A 21032-nucleotide genomic window follows, 5' to 3' on the forward strand; every position below is an offset into this window, starting at 1 on the left:
TTCATACCCTAGCAGTAAACAATTCAAAAACATTTTAAATGCCATTTTAAAAAGCATCAAAATATACAAGATATATATATACTACATATAAAATATATAATAGCATATGTACAATTAAAATTTGTATATGTGCATATATAAAGTATATGAATGAAAATTATTTGTGGAAAGACATTTAAAATCCTATATTCATGGAGAGATGTAACATGTTTATGGATTGGAAGTCTTAATCCTATAAAGTTTCCATTAATACTATAAAAGGTTTAATATTGTAAGAAGGAAATTGATCTATGGATTCAATGCAGTGCCAATAAATATCCTAACAGGATATTTTGGAGGGAGGTGTTGTAAGGAGGTTCTAACTTTATAGGCAAGTACAAAGAGCAAAGAATAGATAGAGCATTTCTGATGAAGGAGAATGAAATAAGACTTATGAGGCTATAATAATTAATATAATTCATGTAATAGTTAATATAGTCTATTACTCATGTAAGGACAGACAAACTGACCAATAGGACAGAATAACACAGATCCTCACATATATCAAAAGTAATTTCGTAACAGAGCTAGTAGAGAGAGGAAGATCAGTTGGGAAAGAAGAGACTTCTCAGTAAATGGTTCTGGGATTATTGTTCCTATTTCTACTGAATCATTACCAGCAGCAAGTAAAAACACTCTATTATATCCTCCCCTAAAACAAAAGAGGACAAAACACGAACACCTTGGGACCTGCATTTATCCTGCTACTAATCATTTGCCTGATCCCTGTCACACGAAAACTTTGGGAGAAGTTCTCTGTAATAAGTATCTCTACCTTCTCGTCGAAGGTTCTCTCTTCAGCCCACTGGAGTAAGACTTGCTTTTCTACCACTCCCTTGAGATTACCCAGTATCTTCCTTGGGGCCAAGTCTGTGTGTCAGTGTTCTAGTCATGCTCTCAATTGATTGCTTCCAGCACTTAACACAGATGATCATTTCTTGTACTGCTTTCTTACAGGAACTTTTCGCATCCGGCGCTTGCCCCTTCTTCTTCCCTGACCCCTCCTCAGCCTTCCTTCTGCCCCCCCCCACTCTAGTCCCCCTAAATCTAGACACGCTCTGAAGATCTTCCCTTAGCCTCCTATCTTTATTAGGTTACACATTCTCCCTGGATTACCTGAACAAATTTTGTGATTTCAGATGCGATTTATAGTTAGAGGACTCTCAAAAGTCTATCTCCAGCTTGAATATGTCTCTGGAACTTGAGGCTCATATATCTAACCTCCTACCTATCATTTTCTTGTGTATCTAGTGGACACTTTATACTTAATACGGCCTATACCAAACTCCTGATTTTCCCCCAAATTCTGTTTCTTCACTACTCTATCTTCCCCATCATAGTATATGAGATCACTCAGCACTCCAGTGCTGACACATCTCTAGGCTTCTTTCCACTCTTTCCTTGAGCCCCACACCCAACACATTACCAACTCCTGTTTACCTCCAGAACATAATTGAAATAATCACACCTTTCTTTTTCTCAATGGCTACCAATCTTCTTTATCCAGGACTAGCCTAGCCTCCTGCTTCTTCTCTTGTATAATATATTTTCTATTCAATAGTCAGAGTGTTCTTTCAAAAATGCAAATCAGTGAAACAGTGATGGGGATTAAGGAGTCTGCTTGTCATGATGAGCGTTGGGTGATGTATGAAAGTGTTCAATCACTGCTGTACACCTGAAACTAAATAACACTGTATGTTAATTATATTGAATTAAAATTAAAAAAATAAAAATAAAAATCAGGTGATACTGTGCTCAAAGCCCTCCAATGGCCTCTCATTGCACTTAGAGTAAAAATACACTTAGGGCGCCTGGGTGGTTCAGTGGGTTAAGCCTCTGCCTTCAGCTCAGGTCATGATCTTCGGGTCCTGGGATCGAGCCCCACATTGGGCTCTCTGCTCAGTGGAGAGCCTGCTTCCTCCTCTCTCTCTCTGCCTGCCTCTCTGCCTACTTGTGATCTTTGTCTGTCAAATAAATAAATACAATCTTTGAAAAAAAAATACAAACACTTAAACTTGGTTTATAAAGCAGGGTCTGAGCTCCCTGGCCTTCCTCTCAGACATCAACATTCTCCTCTTCATCTTCACATGAATGGGCTTTTCTCAGCCTTTAGATCACAGCTAAAATGTCACCTGCTCAGAAAGGCCTTTTTTGAATAGTCGTTCCAAAGTAGCCCCCCACACACTTTCAAACACACAACCTGCTTTTAATTACAACCCAGCACTTTACATTATCCAATTATTCCCTTGTGTTTTAAATTTCATTTATAAATGAACAGATACATGTATGTCTTCCTGTATTAAAATGTAAGCTTCATGAGAACAGGAATATTGCCTGCTTTCTATGATGCTGAAGCTTTACTCAAAACATTTTCTGACTCAGGGAAGAAATGCAATAAAAATTCATGTTGCATGATTATATATTTGTCATGATATCTGGCCTTGCTGGATATTTATGTTTTGTTACAGTGCCTTTGTTACAGCTTTCTTTAGTCTAGGAAATCAATGCATGTTAAAATAGCAACCAGAACAATAGCAACAACCCAAAACCTACTTAATGTATTTTAGAAGTGGGGAAATTGTTGTATTAATTTTAACTGTTGTAAACTAGGTTTTAATTGGATTACCACATTAATTGTGTCTGGTTGATCTGACAGGCATGGTAAAAATGCATATTTAGAATTGAAACACTTTGCTTCTTAATCATAGCAGTCAATTTGATGTTTTTAAGGCAGAGAAAGAAGTCGATGATACTTGAGTAGCTTGAGGCAGGAGCCAGGAACAAACATAATGTGTTCTATCAAGTGAGAGCAACTATAAAATCAATGGAACTTTTGAGATTAAAAATACTAGACCAATGCATCCAAAACTTTAGTCACTGATACTTTCCTCTGAGTTCATTTTGCTGAGCAAGAAGAGTAGCTATTCGCCAAGGAAGGCCAAATTTAAATTTAAAATAAAAATATTCCTACACATACACACATCATTAAAGAAACTTAAATATGAAACAAAAACTTTTTATCCTCCCTAAAATCTTTTTAAATGTGCCAAGGCTCATACTCATTGCAGATTCTCAGTTCCAAGTTGCCTCAGTGTATCCAGACTAATATAGAGCCCACTGGCTCTATCTTCAATACTATGATTGAAGTAATTCAAAATAGCTTTTTACGCAAAAGAGTTATTTTTTCATATTAAAAAAGTAATATTCTCACAATGTGGAAATTCTGGAGAAAAAAGTAAAAAGGATATTTTAAAAATTTAACAGTATAGAGAAATACATTAATAGTTTATTATTATATTTTTGTTTTAAATATTATTTGCATTTTACTTTTGCATATTATTTTCATTTTAAATTTATTTTATGAATAGATAAAACATTCATATGATTTCAGAATCAAAACTGTACAGTTTACATTGAGAAATCTTACTTTGCATCTATTCTTCCCACCGCAATACACACACACACATTCCGTATGGGTAACTAACCACTTTGATTAGTTTCATGTGTATTCTTACCATGATTTTTCTATGTGAATAAAGGCAAACATAGGGGCGCCTGGGCGGCTCAGTGGGTTAAGCCGCTGCCTTCGGCTCAGGTCATGATCTCAGGGCCCTGGGATCGAGCCCCGCATCAGGCTCTCTGCTCAGCAGGGAGCCTGCTTCCTCCTCTCTGCCTGCCTCTCTGCCTGCTTGTGATCTCTCTCTGTCAAATAAAATCTTAAAAAAAAAAAAAGCAAACATAAATATATGTTCTTAGTATCATCTCTTTCTTATTGAAATATAGCATTCTGAATGCTTATTTCTAAACAAACTATATTTTTCTCTGTATAGTATATATGTATATATTATTTTCTCTGTATATGTATGTAGCTATATAGATATAGCTCTGTAGAGAGCTAATATACAAATTTTCTGATAGGTATAGATTATTTTATTCTTGTGGCTGCATAATACTCCATTAGGCAGATACATCATAGTTTATTAAATCAATTTTGCATTAATGAACACCTCAGTTGTTTCCTGTTCTGCTGTTTGTAATGCAAAGAACCTTGCAAATATGACATTTCTTATCTTTCTGAGTGTGATAAATATCACCAAAGTAATTTCTATAAGAATTTTACTATTTTTCCCTCCTACCACCTCCTGCCATGAGAGAGCTGCTTTCTTTCTTTTTTTTTTTTAAATAGGTTTTATTTGTTATGAGAGTGAGTTAGAGAGAGAGAGTGAGCACAAATGGGGAGGGGAAGGAGCAGAGGGAGAGGGAGAAGCAGACTCCCCACTGAGCGGGGAGCCCCAAGCAGGGTTTGATTGCAGAATCCTCAGATCATAACCCAGGACCCTGAGATCATAGCCTGAGCCAAAGGCAGATGCTTAACCAACTGAGCCACCCAAGCACCCCAAGAATGCTGCTTTCTTAACCAATAGAAAATGTAGTCAAATTCTTGTAATTCTGCAAAAACATATTATCTTTACACAAGTAAATGTTACACTGCATATGCAATTTCAACACCAAATTTTAAGGATTATATTGAACATAATTGACTGTAGTTCAAAGTAGAAAAAAGCCAAGAAAAGTAGGTGTCCCATAAGTCAAAGGAGATTCTTTTTTAAGTTCAGTTTCAAAAGCAAGTATGATTAGGTTGCCATCTTCCTGCTGAAGACATTTTTCTTCCAATTTTCCAGTTTTAAAATTTAAATATATGGAAAGTTATTTAACTATAAAACAATTATACTTGTTTACATACTTTGTTTAAAAAATTAGCAAAATCTTTGTATTCAGCATTTTGGGACTCTAGGTTTACCTATTATAGAGTTTCTTGCAAGGATGAACCACATTTTTTCCACTTTATTTTTACTTATTTTTTAAAAGATTTTATTTATTTATTTGAGAGAGAGCACACACACGCAGGAGGGGAGAGGAAAAAGGAGGAAGAGAATCAGACGCCCCCACTGAGCAGGGAGACCTTCTTAGGACTCAATCCCAGGATCCCAGGATCATGACCCGAGCTGAGGGCAGACACTTAACCGACTGAGCCACCCAGGTGCCCTCTACTTTATTTTTAAACTCACAAAGTGTTTATTAGTTATTTAAGATAAAATGTTAAATGGGACTATTTTAATTATCATCAATATTCTTGTCCATTGAAAATGGCTTATTGGACCCTTCTTTTAAGGGGTTCCAGATTTCCCCATAAGAGATATTATATAGCTATGTTTTTGCTTTCCATCTTTCTGTTTCATAATGAGACATAAGCTCCAAAAGAATTCTGTTTTCGGTTTTCTCCTACTGCCATCGACCTCATTTGAAACTGTTGGCATTTACCACCTCCTGAACAGCTGACATTTCTTTTTCTGGTTGAGAAATAATAAATGTTGTAAAACGGTGTATATTATTGGACACAAAACACAAAGTCAAGATCCCAGTAATTAATTGAGAAAGGTTAGCAATTAAACCCCGTCTTCTCCAAATAAAGACTCTTAACCTTGCCACAGATACTCTGTTCTGGGTTTCCAAAAACATGAAGGTAGCTCCAATCAGTTCCTCATATTGAGAGTAAAAGGTGGGTTAAGGAGGGATTTCTGTGGCTACTATCTAATTTCAGTACTTTGTACACTGTGGACTCGCTCCCAAAATGCTCAGCTAATTAAAGGCTGGCCATCACTTACCAACATTTGAGAATTAGCGGTGAACTTTTTTAAAAAACCTCAGCTTTTTATGGCTTCTCACAAGGGATCATTGGAAGCTTTGTTTCATACTATGTTTTGTATGTATTAATTTATAGATGTTAATTTCCTTTGACTGCTGTAACAAATTCCCATAAATTTGATAGCTTAAAACAACAGAAATTTATTCTCTCACAGTTCTGGACTCAAAAGTCTGAAATCAAGTCATAGAGGCAGGGCCAGACTTCTTTCAGAGGCTCTAGGAGTGAACTCTTGCAGCTTTTGGTGACTGATGCCATTTTTCTGGCTTGTGACGGGGTCCTTACAGTCTTTGCATCTGTTTCCACATTGCCCCCTATGTGATTATCATATCTGCCTCTTTTATTTTATTTTAGTATTTCTTTATTTGAGAGAGGGGTTGTGGGGAGGCAGCAGGGGAGGGTGTTACAGAGGGAGACGCAGTAAGAATTTCAAGCCCACTCTGCCCTGAGCAGGGAGCGGGAGCTCTAGGCACGGATCAATCTCATGACCCTGAGATCATGACCTGAGAGGAAACCCAGAGTCTGCTGCGCAACTGACTACACCATCCAGGCACAGCATATGTGCCTCTTTTTAAGGATATTCATGATTGGATTTAAGGCCCAACCAGATAATCTAGGATAGTTCTCTGTCAGGATTCTTAACGTAATTACATCTAGGAGACCCTTTCTTTTCCTGACAAGATTACATTTACAGTTTCTAGGAATTAGTACCTGCTATCTTTGTGTGGCCATTATTCAGAGTACTATATTATATTTAGACATGTTCTTGAACTGTCTTCCACGTCCTTACTGCAAAGCAGAAATTTAACATTAAGATTCCAAATGACCCTCTCCAACCCTGTCTTCTCCTGTCATTTGTCTTTGTTTTAAAAATATACTTGTATTTTTTTCTTGTTATTCAAGTAAAATCTGTTCACTGTTTTAAAATTATTTTAAAAATAGAAAAAAGTAAATAAATATAAAAATAATGTGGCCTGAATATGACTGAATAGTCAAAGATAACCACTATTAACATCTCCATTTTTTTCCCTAAGCATTTATATCCTCAGCATACTAAATATGTATTTGATGAAAAAACAAGCAAGTGAACTAATACATTGCATTGTAGCTTTATATCATATAAAGGACGTGGAGCTTGAACTTCAGGGAGGTCAGGCAGCATCTCTGTACCTTATCAGCTGCATGCTACTAAATCTATTTCTGCCTCTATATTCCTGGTATGAAATGGATAGTTCTAATTGTACCACCACAGAGGGTTTTTTAGAAGATTTGGAGAAGAGGACTGGCACATAAGTCTCAGTAGATATTAGGTGTAAGATACAAGATGGGTAAAGGGGATTTTACTCCAAAGGTAGTAATTGTTGGGGGATGGATTTTGCGCCAACATTTGAATTTTTTTTCTTCCAATTATAATCTTTCAAAAATGGCATGGAACACCATATGAAAATTAGTGAGATATTTTGGCTGAACTCTGGATGACCGTCATTTTGGAAAGGGATTCATGTATTTGATAAGCATGAGGATGGTCATTTCTAAGGTCTCTCCCAATTTTGAGAGTCCCATATTCCTAATCTGTTTTCCTCCTGTTTTCAAGGAATTTTTCCATTTTCCAATAAATCAAAAACATGTAGATGAGTAGGAGTGATCTAAATGTAGCCATGTTTCCAGGGTGAATGTTCAGGCAGGAGGACTCCATTGGGGAATAAATTTATGTATTTCTGTTTTGTCTAGAAGGGGTGTTCACATGGCTCCTTGTGTCTGAGAAGAAAGGGTTAAAAGCTTTTAAATGAATTATATCAAAATACATTACATATTTCTTTCCCTCACAATTAATGCACAATTAGCCTCCTAGGATCTGAACATGTATAATAATATGAAGCAAATGCTGCTTTAAATGAAAATGAACCCAGAATGACAATGCTTCTCAAGTGCTAAAGCAGCAGTTCATATAAAGTAGCAACATGAGATGTATATATAGATAATTTATTTCTATTTATTCTGTAATTAATTATAAAATAGTCTCATGCTATTATGTTTGTCACGGCTAATTTAAATAATTTGGAAATATCACATCTGTTACTGTGAGGAAAAACATACATTCTACAAGGTACCCAGCTTTGTGAGTACTGTGCTATTTTCTCTATAAGGCAATTTATACCAATGCTTGGGTCAGTGTTCCCCAAAGAGTTTCCATATCAAAATTACTTTGATACTTTTGATTACTACAAAATTTACTCTAAAAATGTATGGATCTGCAAGTCTCCCCTTAACTTCCTTCCCAGGCATTCCAGGAATTGGTGTAACTAATTTCAGAGACTAAAAAGAAACTTAATAACTCTTCATGAAACTGTTTCAATCTGCTTTAAATAGCAGTAATTGATGAGAAATAGGAACATAAATTGGGTCACTAATCAAAGATAAAGTCCTTAAAGCAGCTTGTATTCATCTAGTCATCCATATTTTTTTTTGTTCAAATATGTATTAGGAAATTACTATGTCAGGCTCTTTGCCTCCTTGAGCTTCATTTCTTCATCTATAAAATGAGAAATATCTACATCACACAGTCACTGAGCAAATGAATGATACAAATAGTGTACATATTGGTTTAGCAAACTAGCAGGTAAGAAATGTCAGCAGTCATCATTATCACTATCATTATGCTGTGCTGTGTATTAATATGATTGTTAAATTGAGGTTTGTTAGTTTTGGTTGGTCTAGCCTTACAAATGATAGTTAAAAAAAAATGACTTAAAAATTTTAAATTAGTTTACCCCTCTGTTTTCTCACCTAGACGATCATGCCAGCAGATACATATTGAAACTTTCCTAGAGCTATCTCATTATTTGGGGATTTATAAAATATGGGCCCAAAATTTCATTGAGGCTTCTGGGATATGGAAAGATTTTTTTTTTTATATTAAAAACAGCTAAAAAAAATAGTATCAGGCATTCTTCTACAAACTACCCGTATTAGCTCACAGTGACTTTATGAAGTAGGTTCTATTTTCAATCCCAGTTTAAGAATGTAGAAGCTGAGGAAAAGGAGGATAACAGTCTCGCCCGAAGTCATACGGCTAATTGGTGGTGGAGTGGGAATCTGCAACGAAGCAGATTAACTGCAGAGCGGATTTACCGAACCAGAAACTTCACTGTCATTGGTAGATTGTTATATGGCCAGAGTGCTTCTGGGTACAGCTTTATATCATTTTCTTTTCAACTTTCAATATTCACTGAACGATCCCTAAGATCCAAGTGTGAAAAGACCTTCTTGGAATTTCTCAACATTATATCCTTTGTGCCTAGGAGAGGGTCTGTCATATGCCAAGTGTTGTTTAATAAATATTTGTTGAATGACAATGAAATTACTTGCTACAAAGGAGAAAAAAATCAAATCAACTTATGTTACTCTAAAAAAAAAAAAACTGTTGAATAATAGTTATTTCCCCTTGATGTTAATTTTCAACCTGTGTCTAGTTACATTAAAAATACATACATATTGTCAAGTTGAGACTTTGCCTAGTGCCTTGTGATGTGTCTGATCATTGTTAGTGCTGGAAAGAAATTCTCATTATTGTGTTCATAGAAACTAACAAAGGTGCTGCACAAGCATACATTTTTTTTTTCAATCTAAATGCTAGACAATAAGATTACTATGCTTATTTTCAACATCATCTTGCTTTTACCCCAGTATCTTGTGGTTTTGGCTCAGTGCTTTGATAATAACCAGAGATGAGCTTCTTTTCTAATAGCAATTCAGGCTGAAAATGAGACCCTATTATCACTCTGAATTATGTTTCTTTTGCCAACTCTCAGCTCTCAAACTATGAAAGATTTTGTTTTATATGTTATCTCATTTTGAAATTTTCAAGGTTCTTTAGGAAAAGATATTTCCTGTAATGGATAAAAATAAGCATAATTCCACTCTGGATATGCTGATTAGTTGTTGACATGTAATTATTGCCATATGTACTGAACTTCCATCAAAAAGCTTGCATGTCTTTCTTATATTTGAGCCTCTTCTCCACGGTCCTCCAAAATTTCCAGTGAAGCATGTTGAACATCATGAGGTAATAAGCCATTTCTTAGAAAACTCAGAGCTCTTGCATCGATTTTGTCACTTAAGATCCCAGCAAGAAATTGATGGCTCCACTTTACAAGGGATAATTGTAGGCTGTATGATAAACCATTTATAAAGTGTTGGAAGGGTTCATAGAAACCCACAGATAGGGAAAACATCCTGGGCCTGTTAGCTCCACTGGAACCAGGAGAAGCCTGCAGATTTAAGAGATGTGGACTGAGGTATCCAATGCAAGTAGGACCAGATTCCTGGCCAGCATGGGGGAGCGCACCTCAGTCCAGCTCTCTCGTGGCCTTCTCATTTTCCGCTATGACCTCTCAAAACCAACCTGAAGTCAGAGGTCAAGAGAGCCTGATTTATGAAATTCGTAGAGATCAGTCTCCTGAGGTACAGAATAGAACGATGGGTGGGAAGAAGAAGGGAGGAGGGGCAAACAGACAGCATCCAGCCCAACTACAATTGAACAGAAAAATTAAAGAATATCACGCAGTTCTGGCTCAAGTACATGGGCTTATTGGAGCTTAATTCTTCTTTATTCCCCATTTCAAATAAGAGGCACCACCTTTCTTCTCGATAGACAGATGAGAAAAACTGAAGTCATCTTCAACTCTTCCTTCTTCATGACCTATCATTAAAACTCCATCCAGGTACCTTTATATTTCCAAAAAATTCTAGCTCCAGTAATGCATCTCTGGGGCAAATTCATGCCATTTCTGCTGCCAACACCCTTTTGTAAGTCTTGATGTTGCCGTCTCTGACAAATTAATTGCTTCACAGTGACAAACAGAATTCTAAGAGGCTGGTATTCCTAAATCTCCATCTGCTTTTCTCCAGAGCCTGCTTGGGTTCTCAGTTGTCACGGACGTCAAGTGTCCCATCCTCTGTCCCGGTTTAGACTTTCCACAGAGTGTCCTCAGCATCGCCAACGGTCTTTACTTCCTAATTGTTCCTCCATTTGAAAATTCTCTTATTCTAATGTGGCCAGTGCATATGGCCCTAATTATTGCTTTTGCTGATGTGATTTCCTCCATTTTGGAATATTACCCTGACCTCACTAAATCTTAAAATTTAATCTTCCTTTAAAAACCATTTTTTATATTACCTTTCTTAACTAATCACATTGTTCTAATGATGCTCTCTTCTTAAACTTTATTATATCTGTCTGCTTTTCTACATATGTGTAGGCACTTTTTTTTTTTTTAGGCACGCACTTCTTTTATAGTCGTGTATTATCTTATTGTATCCAGAGTAAAGAGTTTCTTTCTTTCACACACTTCACATCATCTGAAATAGTTTTAGAAAAAATATTTGATATATGGTAGTGTCCCAATAAACTATTCTCAGTCAGATTGGGCACTTTTATTTTACTTGTTCATTAATTATTTATTTGTTTGCTTAGCTAATTGAGAGCAGCTCTGGAAAGAATTAACTAAACCCATATAAACAGTGCTTACTTTTTTTTTTTATTGCATACTTTTTGACTACTGAGTTCTCTCCCGGGGATTTGTCCTACAGAATGAGTTAAGGGGGAGCTCATAGATTTAGCTTCATGGATGTTTATGAAAATGTTCTTTATAATAACACTTACAAAAACCACAAATTCTTTACAAGAGGATGTGAAAGTATGAATATTCAAACAAACAACTAAAACTACTATTTAGTTTTAAAAAATGATGTCTATTATTAAAATGGCATGATAACTACATGATTTTTAAGTTTGGAAGCAGGTAATAAATTAGGCTTTACTTTGATTATTTTTATGTAGAAGTCATTGTAGATGTTAATACATGTTCATAAATATATACAGGTGTGACTGATATTAATTATCTATGGCAGTGAGTAAATTAAAGGTTTTTAAAAATTTATTTGCATTTTCTAACTATAAAATTTGAGAATACATTGAAAATAACTATCACAATTAAGACTCTTCTCTCAGTTACAGACTTTATGGTTTCTATACAAGGTAATCAAGTTAGCTGTTTCGATTAAATAACTTTATTTTACTTACTGAATGACTTAAAGAATTAACCAGAGCAAATGTTTGTCAGTTACAATATATCCTGCCCTAACCCCTAACCCCTATCTACTGATGTTTAAACTATTTTGCTGACATCACAATTTATTTGGAAGACAGCCAAAATATAAAATCTGTGAGATACCAAATTTGAAAATGAAAATAAAAATTTCAGCCAGGGGTTTCCTGGGTGGCTCAGTGGGTTAAGCCTCTGCCTTCGGCTCAGGTCATGATCTCAGGGTCCTGGGATCGAGCCCCACATTGGGCTCTCTGTTTGGCAGGGAGCCTCCTTCCTCCTCTCTCTCTGCCTGCCTCTCTGCCTACTTGTGATCTCTGTCTGTCAAATAAATAAATAAATAATCTTTAAAAAAAAATTCAGCCAGAAGTAGCTATTTCATATGTATGAAAAAGACAACAAAGGATAGTACTACTTTGTCTTTTAATGACCAAGTGAGGTGGTTTGGGATTTCATGAAGGAGAATTGCCCTTGCAGGAGAATTATATGTGCAGGAGAGTGGCTTGAATCCAATTTATATTATATATGTACTGCTTAAGATCCTAAGTAGGGCCTGAAGACACAGAATTAAACAGGAACCATGCATACCCACATACAAGTATATAAGTATACATGCATACATAAATGAATATTGTATCTGTCTAGAAGGTGGGATGCTATGTTCTAACATTTAGCTAAATCACAAATTTAATGACTTCACAAAATCTTTTCAGTAAGTAAAATAAACTTTTTTCTTTTTTGAAATATTTTATTTATTTATTTGACAGACAGAGATCACAAGTAGGCAGAGAGGCAGGCAGAGAGAGAGAGGAGGAAGCAGGCTCCCTGCAGAGCAGAGAGCCCGATGCAGGACTCGATCCCAGGACTCTGGGATCATGACCTGGGCCGAAGCAGAGGCTTAACCCACTGAGCCACTCAGGCACCCGTAAAATAAACTCTTAATTGAAGAAACTGATTTTATCATTTTATATGGAAACCATATAGACTCAACCTAGAAATGAAAAAGATCTTAATTAAGATGAATATTTTCAAAATATTTAGTAATTATATATATATATATATATATATATATATATATATATATATATTGAAAAGTACCAGAAAACAAAATGGGATCCATAGGCCAGAGACACTAGACATGATAAATAGGAAAATCTACTTCCTTGAAGAGGAAAACAAAGCAGTACCTCCACCATTTCATTTTGGGAGTGGGGAGGGAGAGAGATATGTCTAACCTATAATTCCTTGGGTTTTAGTTAGGGAGTATTATGCCTTATCACTTAAGTCTAGACGTGGATGGAGTTGATGACTATAATTTTCTGTGCCAAACCAGGTAGGATGAAAACTGAATACAATATTACTTGAGCTAAATATTGCTTCAAAATGGCAAAACTGGAGGATAAAATATGGTTCACGATAATACAGGCTTTTAAATCCAGCATGCTTGGTTTTGAATTTTGGCTTTACTGCACTCAGAGTACTTATTCACTTATTATTCACTCAACAATTTTTTAGCATTAACCTTATGGCAGGGAAAATACTAGGCATTGGTGGTAAATTAGGGAGCAAAATACATATTATCCTTGCTCCCTTACAGTTTAATGATGGAGATAGAATTTAATCAAATAATTTTACTAATAACATAATTGCATACAATGGTAAATCAATGCAGGAAAATTTTCTGGAAGCTATGCAAGTATATTTTGGATATTCAATCAGTGGTTATAAAATAATCCAGGAAAGAATGTAGTTCTAAAATAGACAGTAGTATGATACTACTTACAGAATTTATGATACTATCTATTTACTTACCAGCTTGATTATGGAAAGTCAGAGAAAACATCAAAAGCAAAGAATAGAAAAATGGGCTTATAGATCATCCAGAAGTTTATCCTAGGACAAATGAAAGGCATCAAAGATTTTTAGGCAAGAAAATAGCAAGGTGAAATTGCTGTTTCTAAAGCTACTTGGACTACATTAAGGAAAAAAGGGGATTGAAAGATTTTTTAGTATTATAGGGAATTCAGTGAATTTGAAACACACCAGACCACAAGGTGCCTGGGTGACTTGGTTAAGCGTTTGCCTTTGGCTGAGGTCCTTCTCCCTCTGCCACCCACTTGTGGTCTCTCTCCCCCACCACCTCAAATAAATAAAATCACAAAACTCACACACACACACACACACACACACACACACACACACACCCTATACCAGACTGCAGACAATAAGCACTTGAACTAGGGAATAGTGGTAGTAGAGATATACTAGAAATGATGACTTCTACATTTCTGGCTTTTGCAACTGATTGGAAGAAGATGCCAGTCACAAAGCTAGGGAATACATAAACAGGATAAAAAATAATTGCATTTAAATTGACTAAATTTAGTTTAAGGGCTTTTGAGATATCCAGATGGAAATTCAAGTGAGTTCTTGGACATAAAGTTCTGAAGCTCAGAGAGCACTGAGTTTGAAAGAGTAATCTGATGTTCATTGATTTATAGTTGATTATCGAAGTCATAGGCATGAATGAGATAGCTCCAAGAGAAAACAGAGTCAGAAGAGAGGGAATCACTGTATACATCTTTGAAACACTTTATTATTTAAAGGATACTTGGAACCAGCAAAAGAGACTCAATAGAAAACTTAGAGAAAAACCTGGTTAAAACTAAGAAACGAAGGAAAGAAAGTGCTTCAAGAAAGAGTGGTTCCTGGAAAGTCATAATTTATGTCAAGTGGGAAGTGTTCCTGGGAAGTCATAATTTATGTCAAGCATACAGCTTGTGAGAATCATGTAAGTAGAATTGTGGGTGCACAAACCAGGCTACAGTGGATACATGTAAGGAAATAGATTCAACGTAGGCAGCTCTTTACTAGGCAAGGGAAAATAAAAAGGTGATAGCTGGAGGGGGAGTCAAAGTAATGTCTTTCAATAGGATAGAATTTGAAGTATGTCTCAGTACTAATGGAAATAATACATTGAAGAGAGAAATCTAACAGAAAAGGAAGGAATAATCAAGAGAAGGCTCTGATAACATTAACTAGGTTATTTATATCTCTGCCTTGGTTTTCAAAGCTGTAAAATGGAGTAAATAATACCTACCTTATAAGACTATTCTAACAGTTAAATAACATGATGGTTGGTAGAATGCTCAGTAAAAAATTTGGCACACAGAATGTATTTAATAAGTCAGTGCTTAAAATGAACTCAGCACCTAATACAGTGTCTTATACACATTAGCTGGTCAACAAAGACTTATTAAAAGTTGAAGGAATATTATTCTATTACATGATTTTTGAATGGTTGGGACTGTAAACGAGTTTGATGCACATACCTTTATGCTGGGTTGCAGATACACCTTGGATATTCACTGATGTTGATGAGGAAGAGGAGGATGATGATGATATTCAGTGTTTGTTTTCTGAAGATGTTGATGTTTGGGGCCTTTGTGTTCACAGGGTACTATTTTTCTGCCTGGAAATAAAGTTCTTGAGCATCCCTGCAATGAGGAGAGCCCAGGAAAATTCCTTTTTGAAGTAGTTCCAGGTAAGATAGTTCTCTGGTTTGATTAAGTTACTGCCATTCCATGTTGGTAAAAGTGAAGACGCACAACTTTTATTCTGCTTGAGTTGCGGCTAAGAACATTAGTTTGACAAGGCAAGTGCCCAATTTGGTTAGTATTATTTACATGGGTAATCATTTCAGGTTTGTACTATAAATGATCATGCGTGCATACACACACACATGGCCCTATGACTATTGGATATCCATTTGTCCCTGAGACTCCAGAGTTGACCAGCAGTCATGACACAGCATTTATAAAGAACTATTGGAGACAAAATTAGTTTTACAGTGCTCCTGTGATAGGAAATTTGGCAAGGTGTTCCAGGTGGAATGCGTTGCCCAGCTGATTCACCGTCATATTTCTTCACAAATTGCATCTTAACAGAACCTTTGCTCTAAAAATAAAACAAAACAAAAATCCTCTTTCAGTGACTGATCAAGCACTGAAGTTTTGTACCTCAGCTTTGCTCCCAGCCAACCACTTCCACATGTTTGGCTTCTAGCGTTGAGAATGTCTCTGCCAAGCCATGAGATCCTGCAGTTAAATTTCTTCAACATCTGTTCATTTTTTTCTAGTCATCTTCGTCCTTCTCTCTCAGAGTACCTTATCGCCACTTAAATGTTTGACTCACTCAACAACAACTTTTTTCAAGGTCATGATCTCCTTCTTTGATCAGTTTGTTAGCCCTTCCTTAATCCTTGAGGTAAGAAAAAGGGTTAGGAACGTGGTTTTTATGGCATTGGCTCTGGCTAACCCAGTTCATGTGATACTGACACTGATTTAATCACAGTCTAGGGTGTGTGTGAATTTATTTGGATGACTAATATGTAATGCATATCAATAATGCTGGCACAAAGGCAGCCAATAAAACATTTTTCCCTGGATATATAAATGCTGGGAATCTGAAATGTGGAAGCCTATTTTCCCCCTCACTGGAAACAGCTGTAGCACTGAGTTCATCTGGCTCATGATGGAATCCATGACTACACGTTAATTAATGCAGCTGAAGTGCAGAAAGGTTAGTCAGATGCATTGTGTTATTTGTTTTCCCCCAGGGAGAGCACATTGTAAGAAACCTGAATCCTGTTTGCCCCATTAAAATCTTTTTATACTTACTTTTTAGTGGAATACACTGTATGGAACCAAATTCCAGATGTTGCAAAGTCTTTGAAGTATCACTAGAGGAAATATCTTTCCCTATTTATTTGCAACATTAGTGCCAATTGGCTTTTAAGGGAACATGGTGTTAAGGTCTGATTTTCCACTTCATCTACTATACGTGTAGAGATTCATCTTTTGGTAGAGGTGTTCTGATATAACACAAGTGGATATTATCAAGATTGTTCTAGAGACAACTGTGTCTTCCAGCCTGGGAAGTTTCAAAACTTCCCCCTCTAAACCAGAGAGGGAGACAAAGCATAAGAGAGTATTAATCTCAGGAAACACACTGAGGGTCCTGGAGGGGAGGGGGATAGGAGGGATGGAGGGGCTGGGTGATGGACATTGAGGATGTTATGTGCTGTGAATTGTGTGAAACTGATGAATCACAGACCTGTACCTCTCTGAAACAAATAATGTACTATATGTTAATTAAAAAAAAAAAAACAATTTCCCCTCTAAGAATGTTGTTCTAGGTCATATGCTTCACATGCAGGGCATATGACGTAATGGCTTTTGACGAGTAAAGTCTAAGAAGTTTTGGGCTGCATGAAGTGGAATCTGAAGGTTGTCCCTTAAAAAAAAAAAAAATTCTTCAAAGAAATTTGGGTTTGCTGCAGTCATCATGAAAATAAACGTATCATGCCCATAGCTCATTTGAAAAGATGCTTCCTGAATCACTAATACAATATACAGTAGCTTCTAAATTAGGCTTTATAATTCTGATTTATCTTAAGGAGTGACAAGAGAATTGTGCCAAATGCTTCTTTAAAGAGGGATTTGGGAAAACACTATGGCCGCCTTGGGAATCCAGTGTTTGCGCCATTATTTGTGGTCATCGGGGCTTTATTGTGCTCACCTCACATTAAGATGGAATCTCCAGACAGATGCTTCTGTACTTGTATGAAAATGTGGGGATCTGGATCACATGATTTTTTAACCAATTTTTGCAGATTAGGATTACTAACTACACTTGATTTCTCTTTGCAAATGAGAATGGTAAGATGATGTTTTCTATTTATTCCAAGTGCGTGGTAGTTTGACACAGGGAATCTGGAAAGTTGCAAGAGTGTTTTCATTTTTCAGAAACGGAGGGAAACAGGCAGGACTGCAGCAATGTGCTCGGTGCTTTGGACAGAACCTTCCTCAGTCCTGCCTGGCAGCAGAGTCTTAGAGCATGTATTGATTCTCTACTCGCTTTCTCTGTGGAATTCTCTCAATCACCACTTTTGAAAATCCATCCTACAAATGATGTTTACAGATCCAACATGATTCTGCCTTTATGTACAAATACCTCAATCCCAGCTACCCAAGGTATATCAATGGATAGGATTAAATCTTTTAATCCCACAAGCCTGTAATTATTTCCAACAAAACTAACAAAAGCCTCCCAAAAGCTCTTTGCCAAATATTCTCGTACCATATATATGCACACACATTTGTGAGTGTGTGTATGTGTATATATATTTATACAGTTTATCAGTGTATGTACTATATATCTTTATAATTCTTTGTACTACAGGATATTATAGTATATAATTCTTTATAATTTATATATATATCAATATATGCTTTGTACATAGCAGTTTTTGTTTTGTCATTTTTGTTTTGCTTAAATCTAAAATGTCCTCTGAAATTAAGTAATAGTCATGTGTAAATAATACAAAAATATTTTTCAATAGAATTGAAAGTCTCAGATCTTTGTGTATTACTTAAATTTGTATATTATATTTTTAGGCAGGTTTTTAATTTTTGTAAAAAAAATCTATCTAACAACAGATCTACCATAGTTTAGGGTTAATTTCTTTTAAACCTGCTATTATCCCATGAAATGAATTGTCTCTAAATAATGCCATGATTTATAACATTTCACTCCAGTTTTTTCCTGTTTCTCCACTCGTTATTCAAAACGGAGATGTTCGCCAAATTGGCAAATTTGAAGATTTTGCCGTCAGGCATGCCAAATTTTAGACTTGAACTTTTATGGCCAAGTGCTAAGCTTTTGGGAAATGTGGTTGAGAAAGGAATGTTGGCAGAATTTAATGTATAGTACTTGAAGTAAGAAAATGCAGTCAGTCTCTTTGCTTCTCAAAGTGTGTTCTGGGAAAATTTTCCTTATGTTGCTTAAAAAAAAAAAACAGTAATTAATGGATGACGCTGTCTTAACTTTCTTTGAAGAATAGTCTGTCAGAGGGAGAAGAAGACATAGTGATTCAGAGACACAGGCAGGCAAAAGGAGACAAGGATGTGTGTACTCCATAGAGTCATAAGCCACCTCTTTCTTCTCATCATAGTGTCTCTAACACCTGGTACAGTATAAGGCAAGGTGCTGAATAAATACTTCTTGAAGGAAGTATGTTTACCAGATTTATGGAGTACTCCCAGTCCTATGAAATGGTTTTATTTTTGGTGATAGCTACTCCTAACTTGGCCTTGTTGAACTCTTACTTCCTGCTGTGTAAGATCTTACCAACCCCTAGTGCAGCAATGACCTCAGCTCTAGTGGCTGAGGTGGCGGGAAATTCCTCCCATTCTCGGTCTTATTTCTCTGCCTTCCTTTCTGATAATGCCACCAAGAGAAAGAAGGAAGAAGGTACCAGTGTACCTACACAGGGGTTAGCCCCTCAACACTGACTGGTTATGATTCCCCTTTTCCAAAAGTTGACTTGCTCCTAGAGTACCTTTGTAGATTATTCAGAAGCCCTAGAATGGGAAATCTGCTTCACATGGTAGAATTTTCCATCTTAGGCATGGTCCTGTTAGATGGGATACCATCAGAAGGGCCCAAGGCCAGCTGCTTTCTTCAAGCTTATTCAGCTACCAGGAAACTCATGTATGCTGGTCTGCCAAGGAGGGATAATGTAGGCTCTTTCACTATTGCTGTCTCCCTCAACGCTGTCAGCTTGCCCCTTTTTCCATGAAGCATGAGCTTCAGACCCCGCATTTTGAATGGCTTGCCAGGCTTCATGTGAGAAGGTGTGAGTGACAGTTCTAACACACTTCAGAATTTACCAGAAACTCTCTGGTGCTTTCTCAGTTTGTTCTGATGGCTGAGAAAATTTATTTTCCTCCCTTTCAAAAACTAGGGTTTATCTTGAAAACCATTCTCTAAGAGGCACTTTCCCTATCCTAACCTTCCTGTTGTCATAGTCAGGGGCAGGAAAATGGGGTTTGGGTTTCTTCTTGGAAATGCATTCTCTGTAAGCCTTGTGGGGATGTGGTTAGGTACAACTTCCATTGTGGTTTTCAACTTAGAATGGGGGTTTTTAGCAGTTTTTTCTTCAGATTTTGATCCTAGCAGCAATTTCAGGATAATGGAAAGACAACTTTTTATCTATATTTATCTGTGCTCTTAGATTGGATTCTGGAAAAACACACTCTGACGGAGAGTGATAGAGACTGATGTAAAAGGTATTTTGGGGATTGAAAAGATATATGCATTCCTATATTTACTGCAGCATTATTTACAATAGCCAGAATGTGGAAGCAACCCCAATGTCAGTATATGTGTGTGTGTGTGTGTGTGTACTAGTGTGTATATATATATATATATAGACGTGTGTGTGTGTATACATACACTAATATATAAACTATATACTATAAAATATATAGTGGCCATAAAAAGAATAAAATTGTCATTTGCAATAACAAGGTTGGATCTAGAGTATATAATGCTAAATGAAACAAGTCAGATAGGGAAAGGCAAATACCATATGATTCCGTATGATATGTGGAATTTGAGAAACCAAACAAATAAACAAAAAATAAAAGAAATTTAAAAATAAAATAAAAATACTCTTAAACAGAGAGTAAATTGGTTGTCAGAGGTAAGGTAGGTGGTGGAATGGGTGAAACAGGTGAAGGGGGTTAAGAATACATTTATCCTGGATGAGCACTGAGTCATGTATAAAATTGTTGAGTCATTACATGCTTGAAACTAATATAACAGTGTATGTTAACTATACTAGACATCGTAGATAGATAGATGGATGGATGGATAGATTTTTTTTTTTTTTTAAACCATGTATTGGGGAATGCTCTCTGGAGATGTTTCATCTGTGACAAACAAGAAAAGCAGCATCAGGCAGAGAGAGTAGCTGGCCCACAACACCATTGCAAATGAGCTCTCTGCTGACACTGCACGGAGCTCCAGAGCTGGGATGCCCCTCAAAATGGCTGTAAACTGAGGAGCCAGACCTAGTTTCTTGGCATCAGCTGGTCTAGTTGGTGATGGGGCAAGGGGAGACAAATAAACTCAGGTGAAGCAGCTTCTTGATGTAGTGGAGAGGAATTTCCATGAAATCTTCTGTGAGTCATCAGCTGCCAACATACCAGCTTCTGGGATCTAGACAGAGCAGCACCGTATCCATTATAGTAGCTGTAGTTTCATGTGTACCTAGCATTTTGGATCCCGGCAATGTCCCTGGCTCTGCACCTGTATCATTTAGCTTGATCCTTATT

At 36.4% G+C, this 21032-nt stretch overlaps 1 protein-coding gene across 2 annotated transcripts in view; it reads left to right on the forward strand.

The window, feature by feature from the left end:
* Window positions 1-21032, forward strand: part of ARHGAP24 (Rho GTPase activating protein 24) — a 757722-nt gene that overhangs the window by 457023 nt on the left and 279667 nt on the right. For both annotated transcript variants that reach the window (XM_059375189.1, XM_059375179.1), the window contains exon 3: window positions 15307-15394. In XM_059375189.1, coding sequence (XP_059231172.1) covers window positions 15307-15394 — 88 coding nt within the window. The remainder of the gene's footprint in view (window positions 1-15306; window positions 15395-21032) is intronic.

Source organism: Mustela nigripes, chromosome 1, assembly GCF_022355385.1.
Source record: "Mustela nigripes isolate SB6536 chromosome 1, MUSNIG.SB6536, whole genome shotgun sequence".
Lineage (NCBI taxonomy): Eukaryota > Metazoa > Chordata > Mammalia > Carnivora > Mustelidae > Mustela > Mustela nigripes.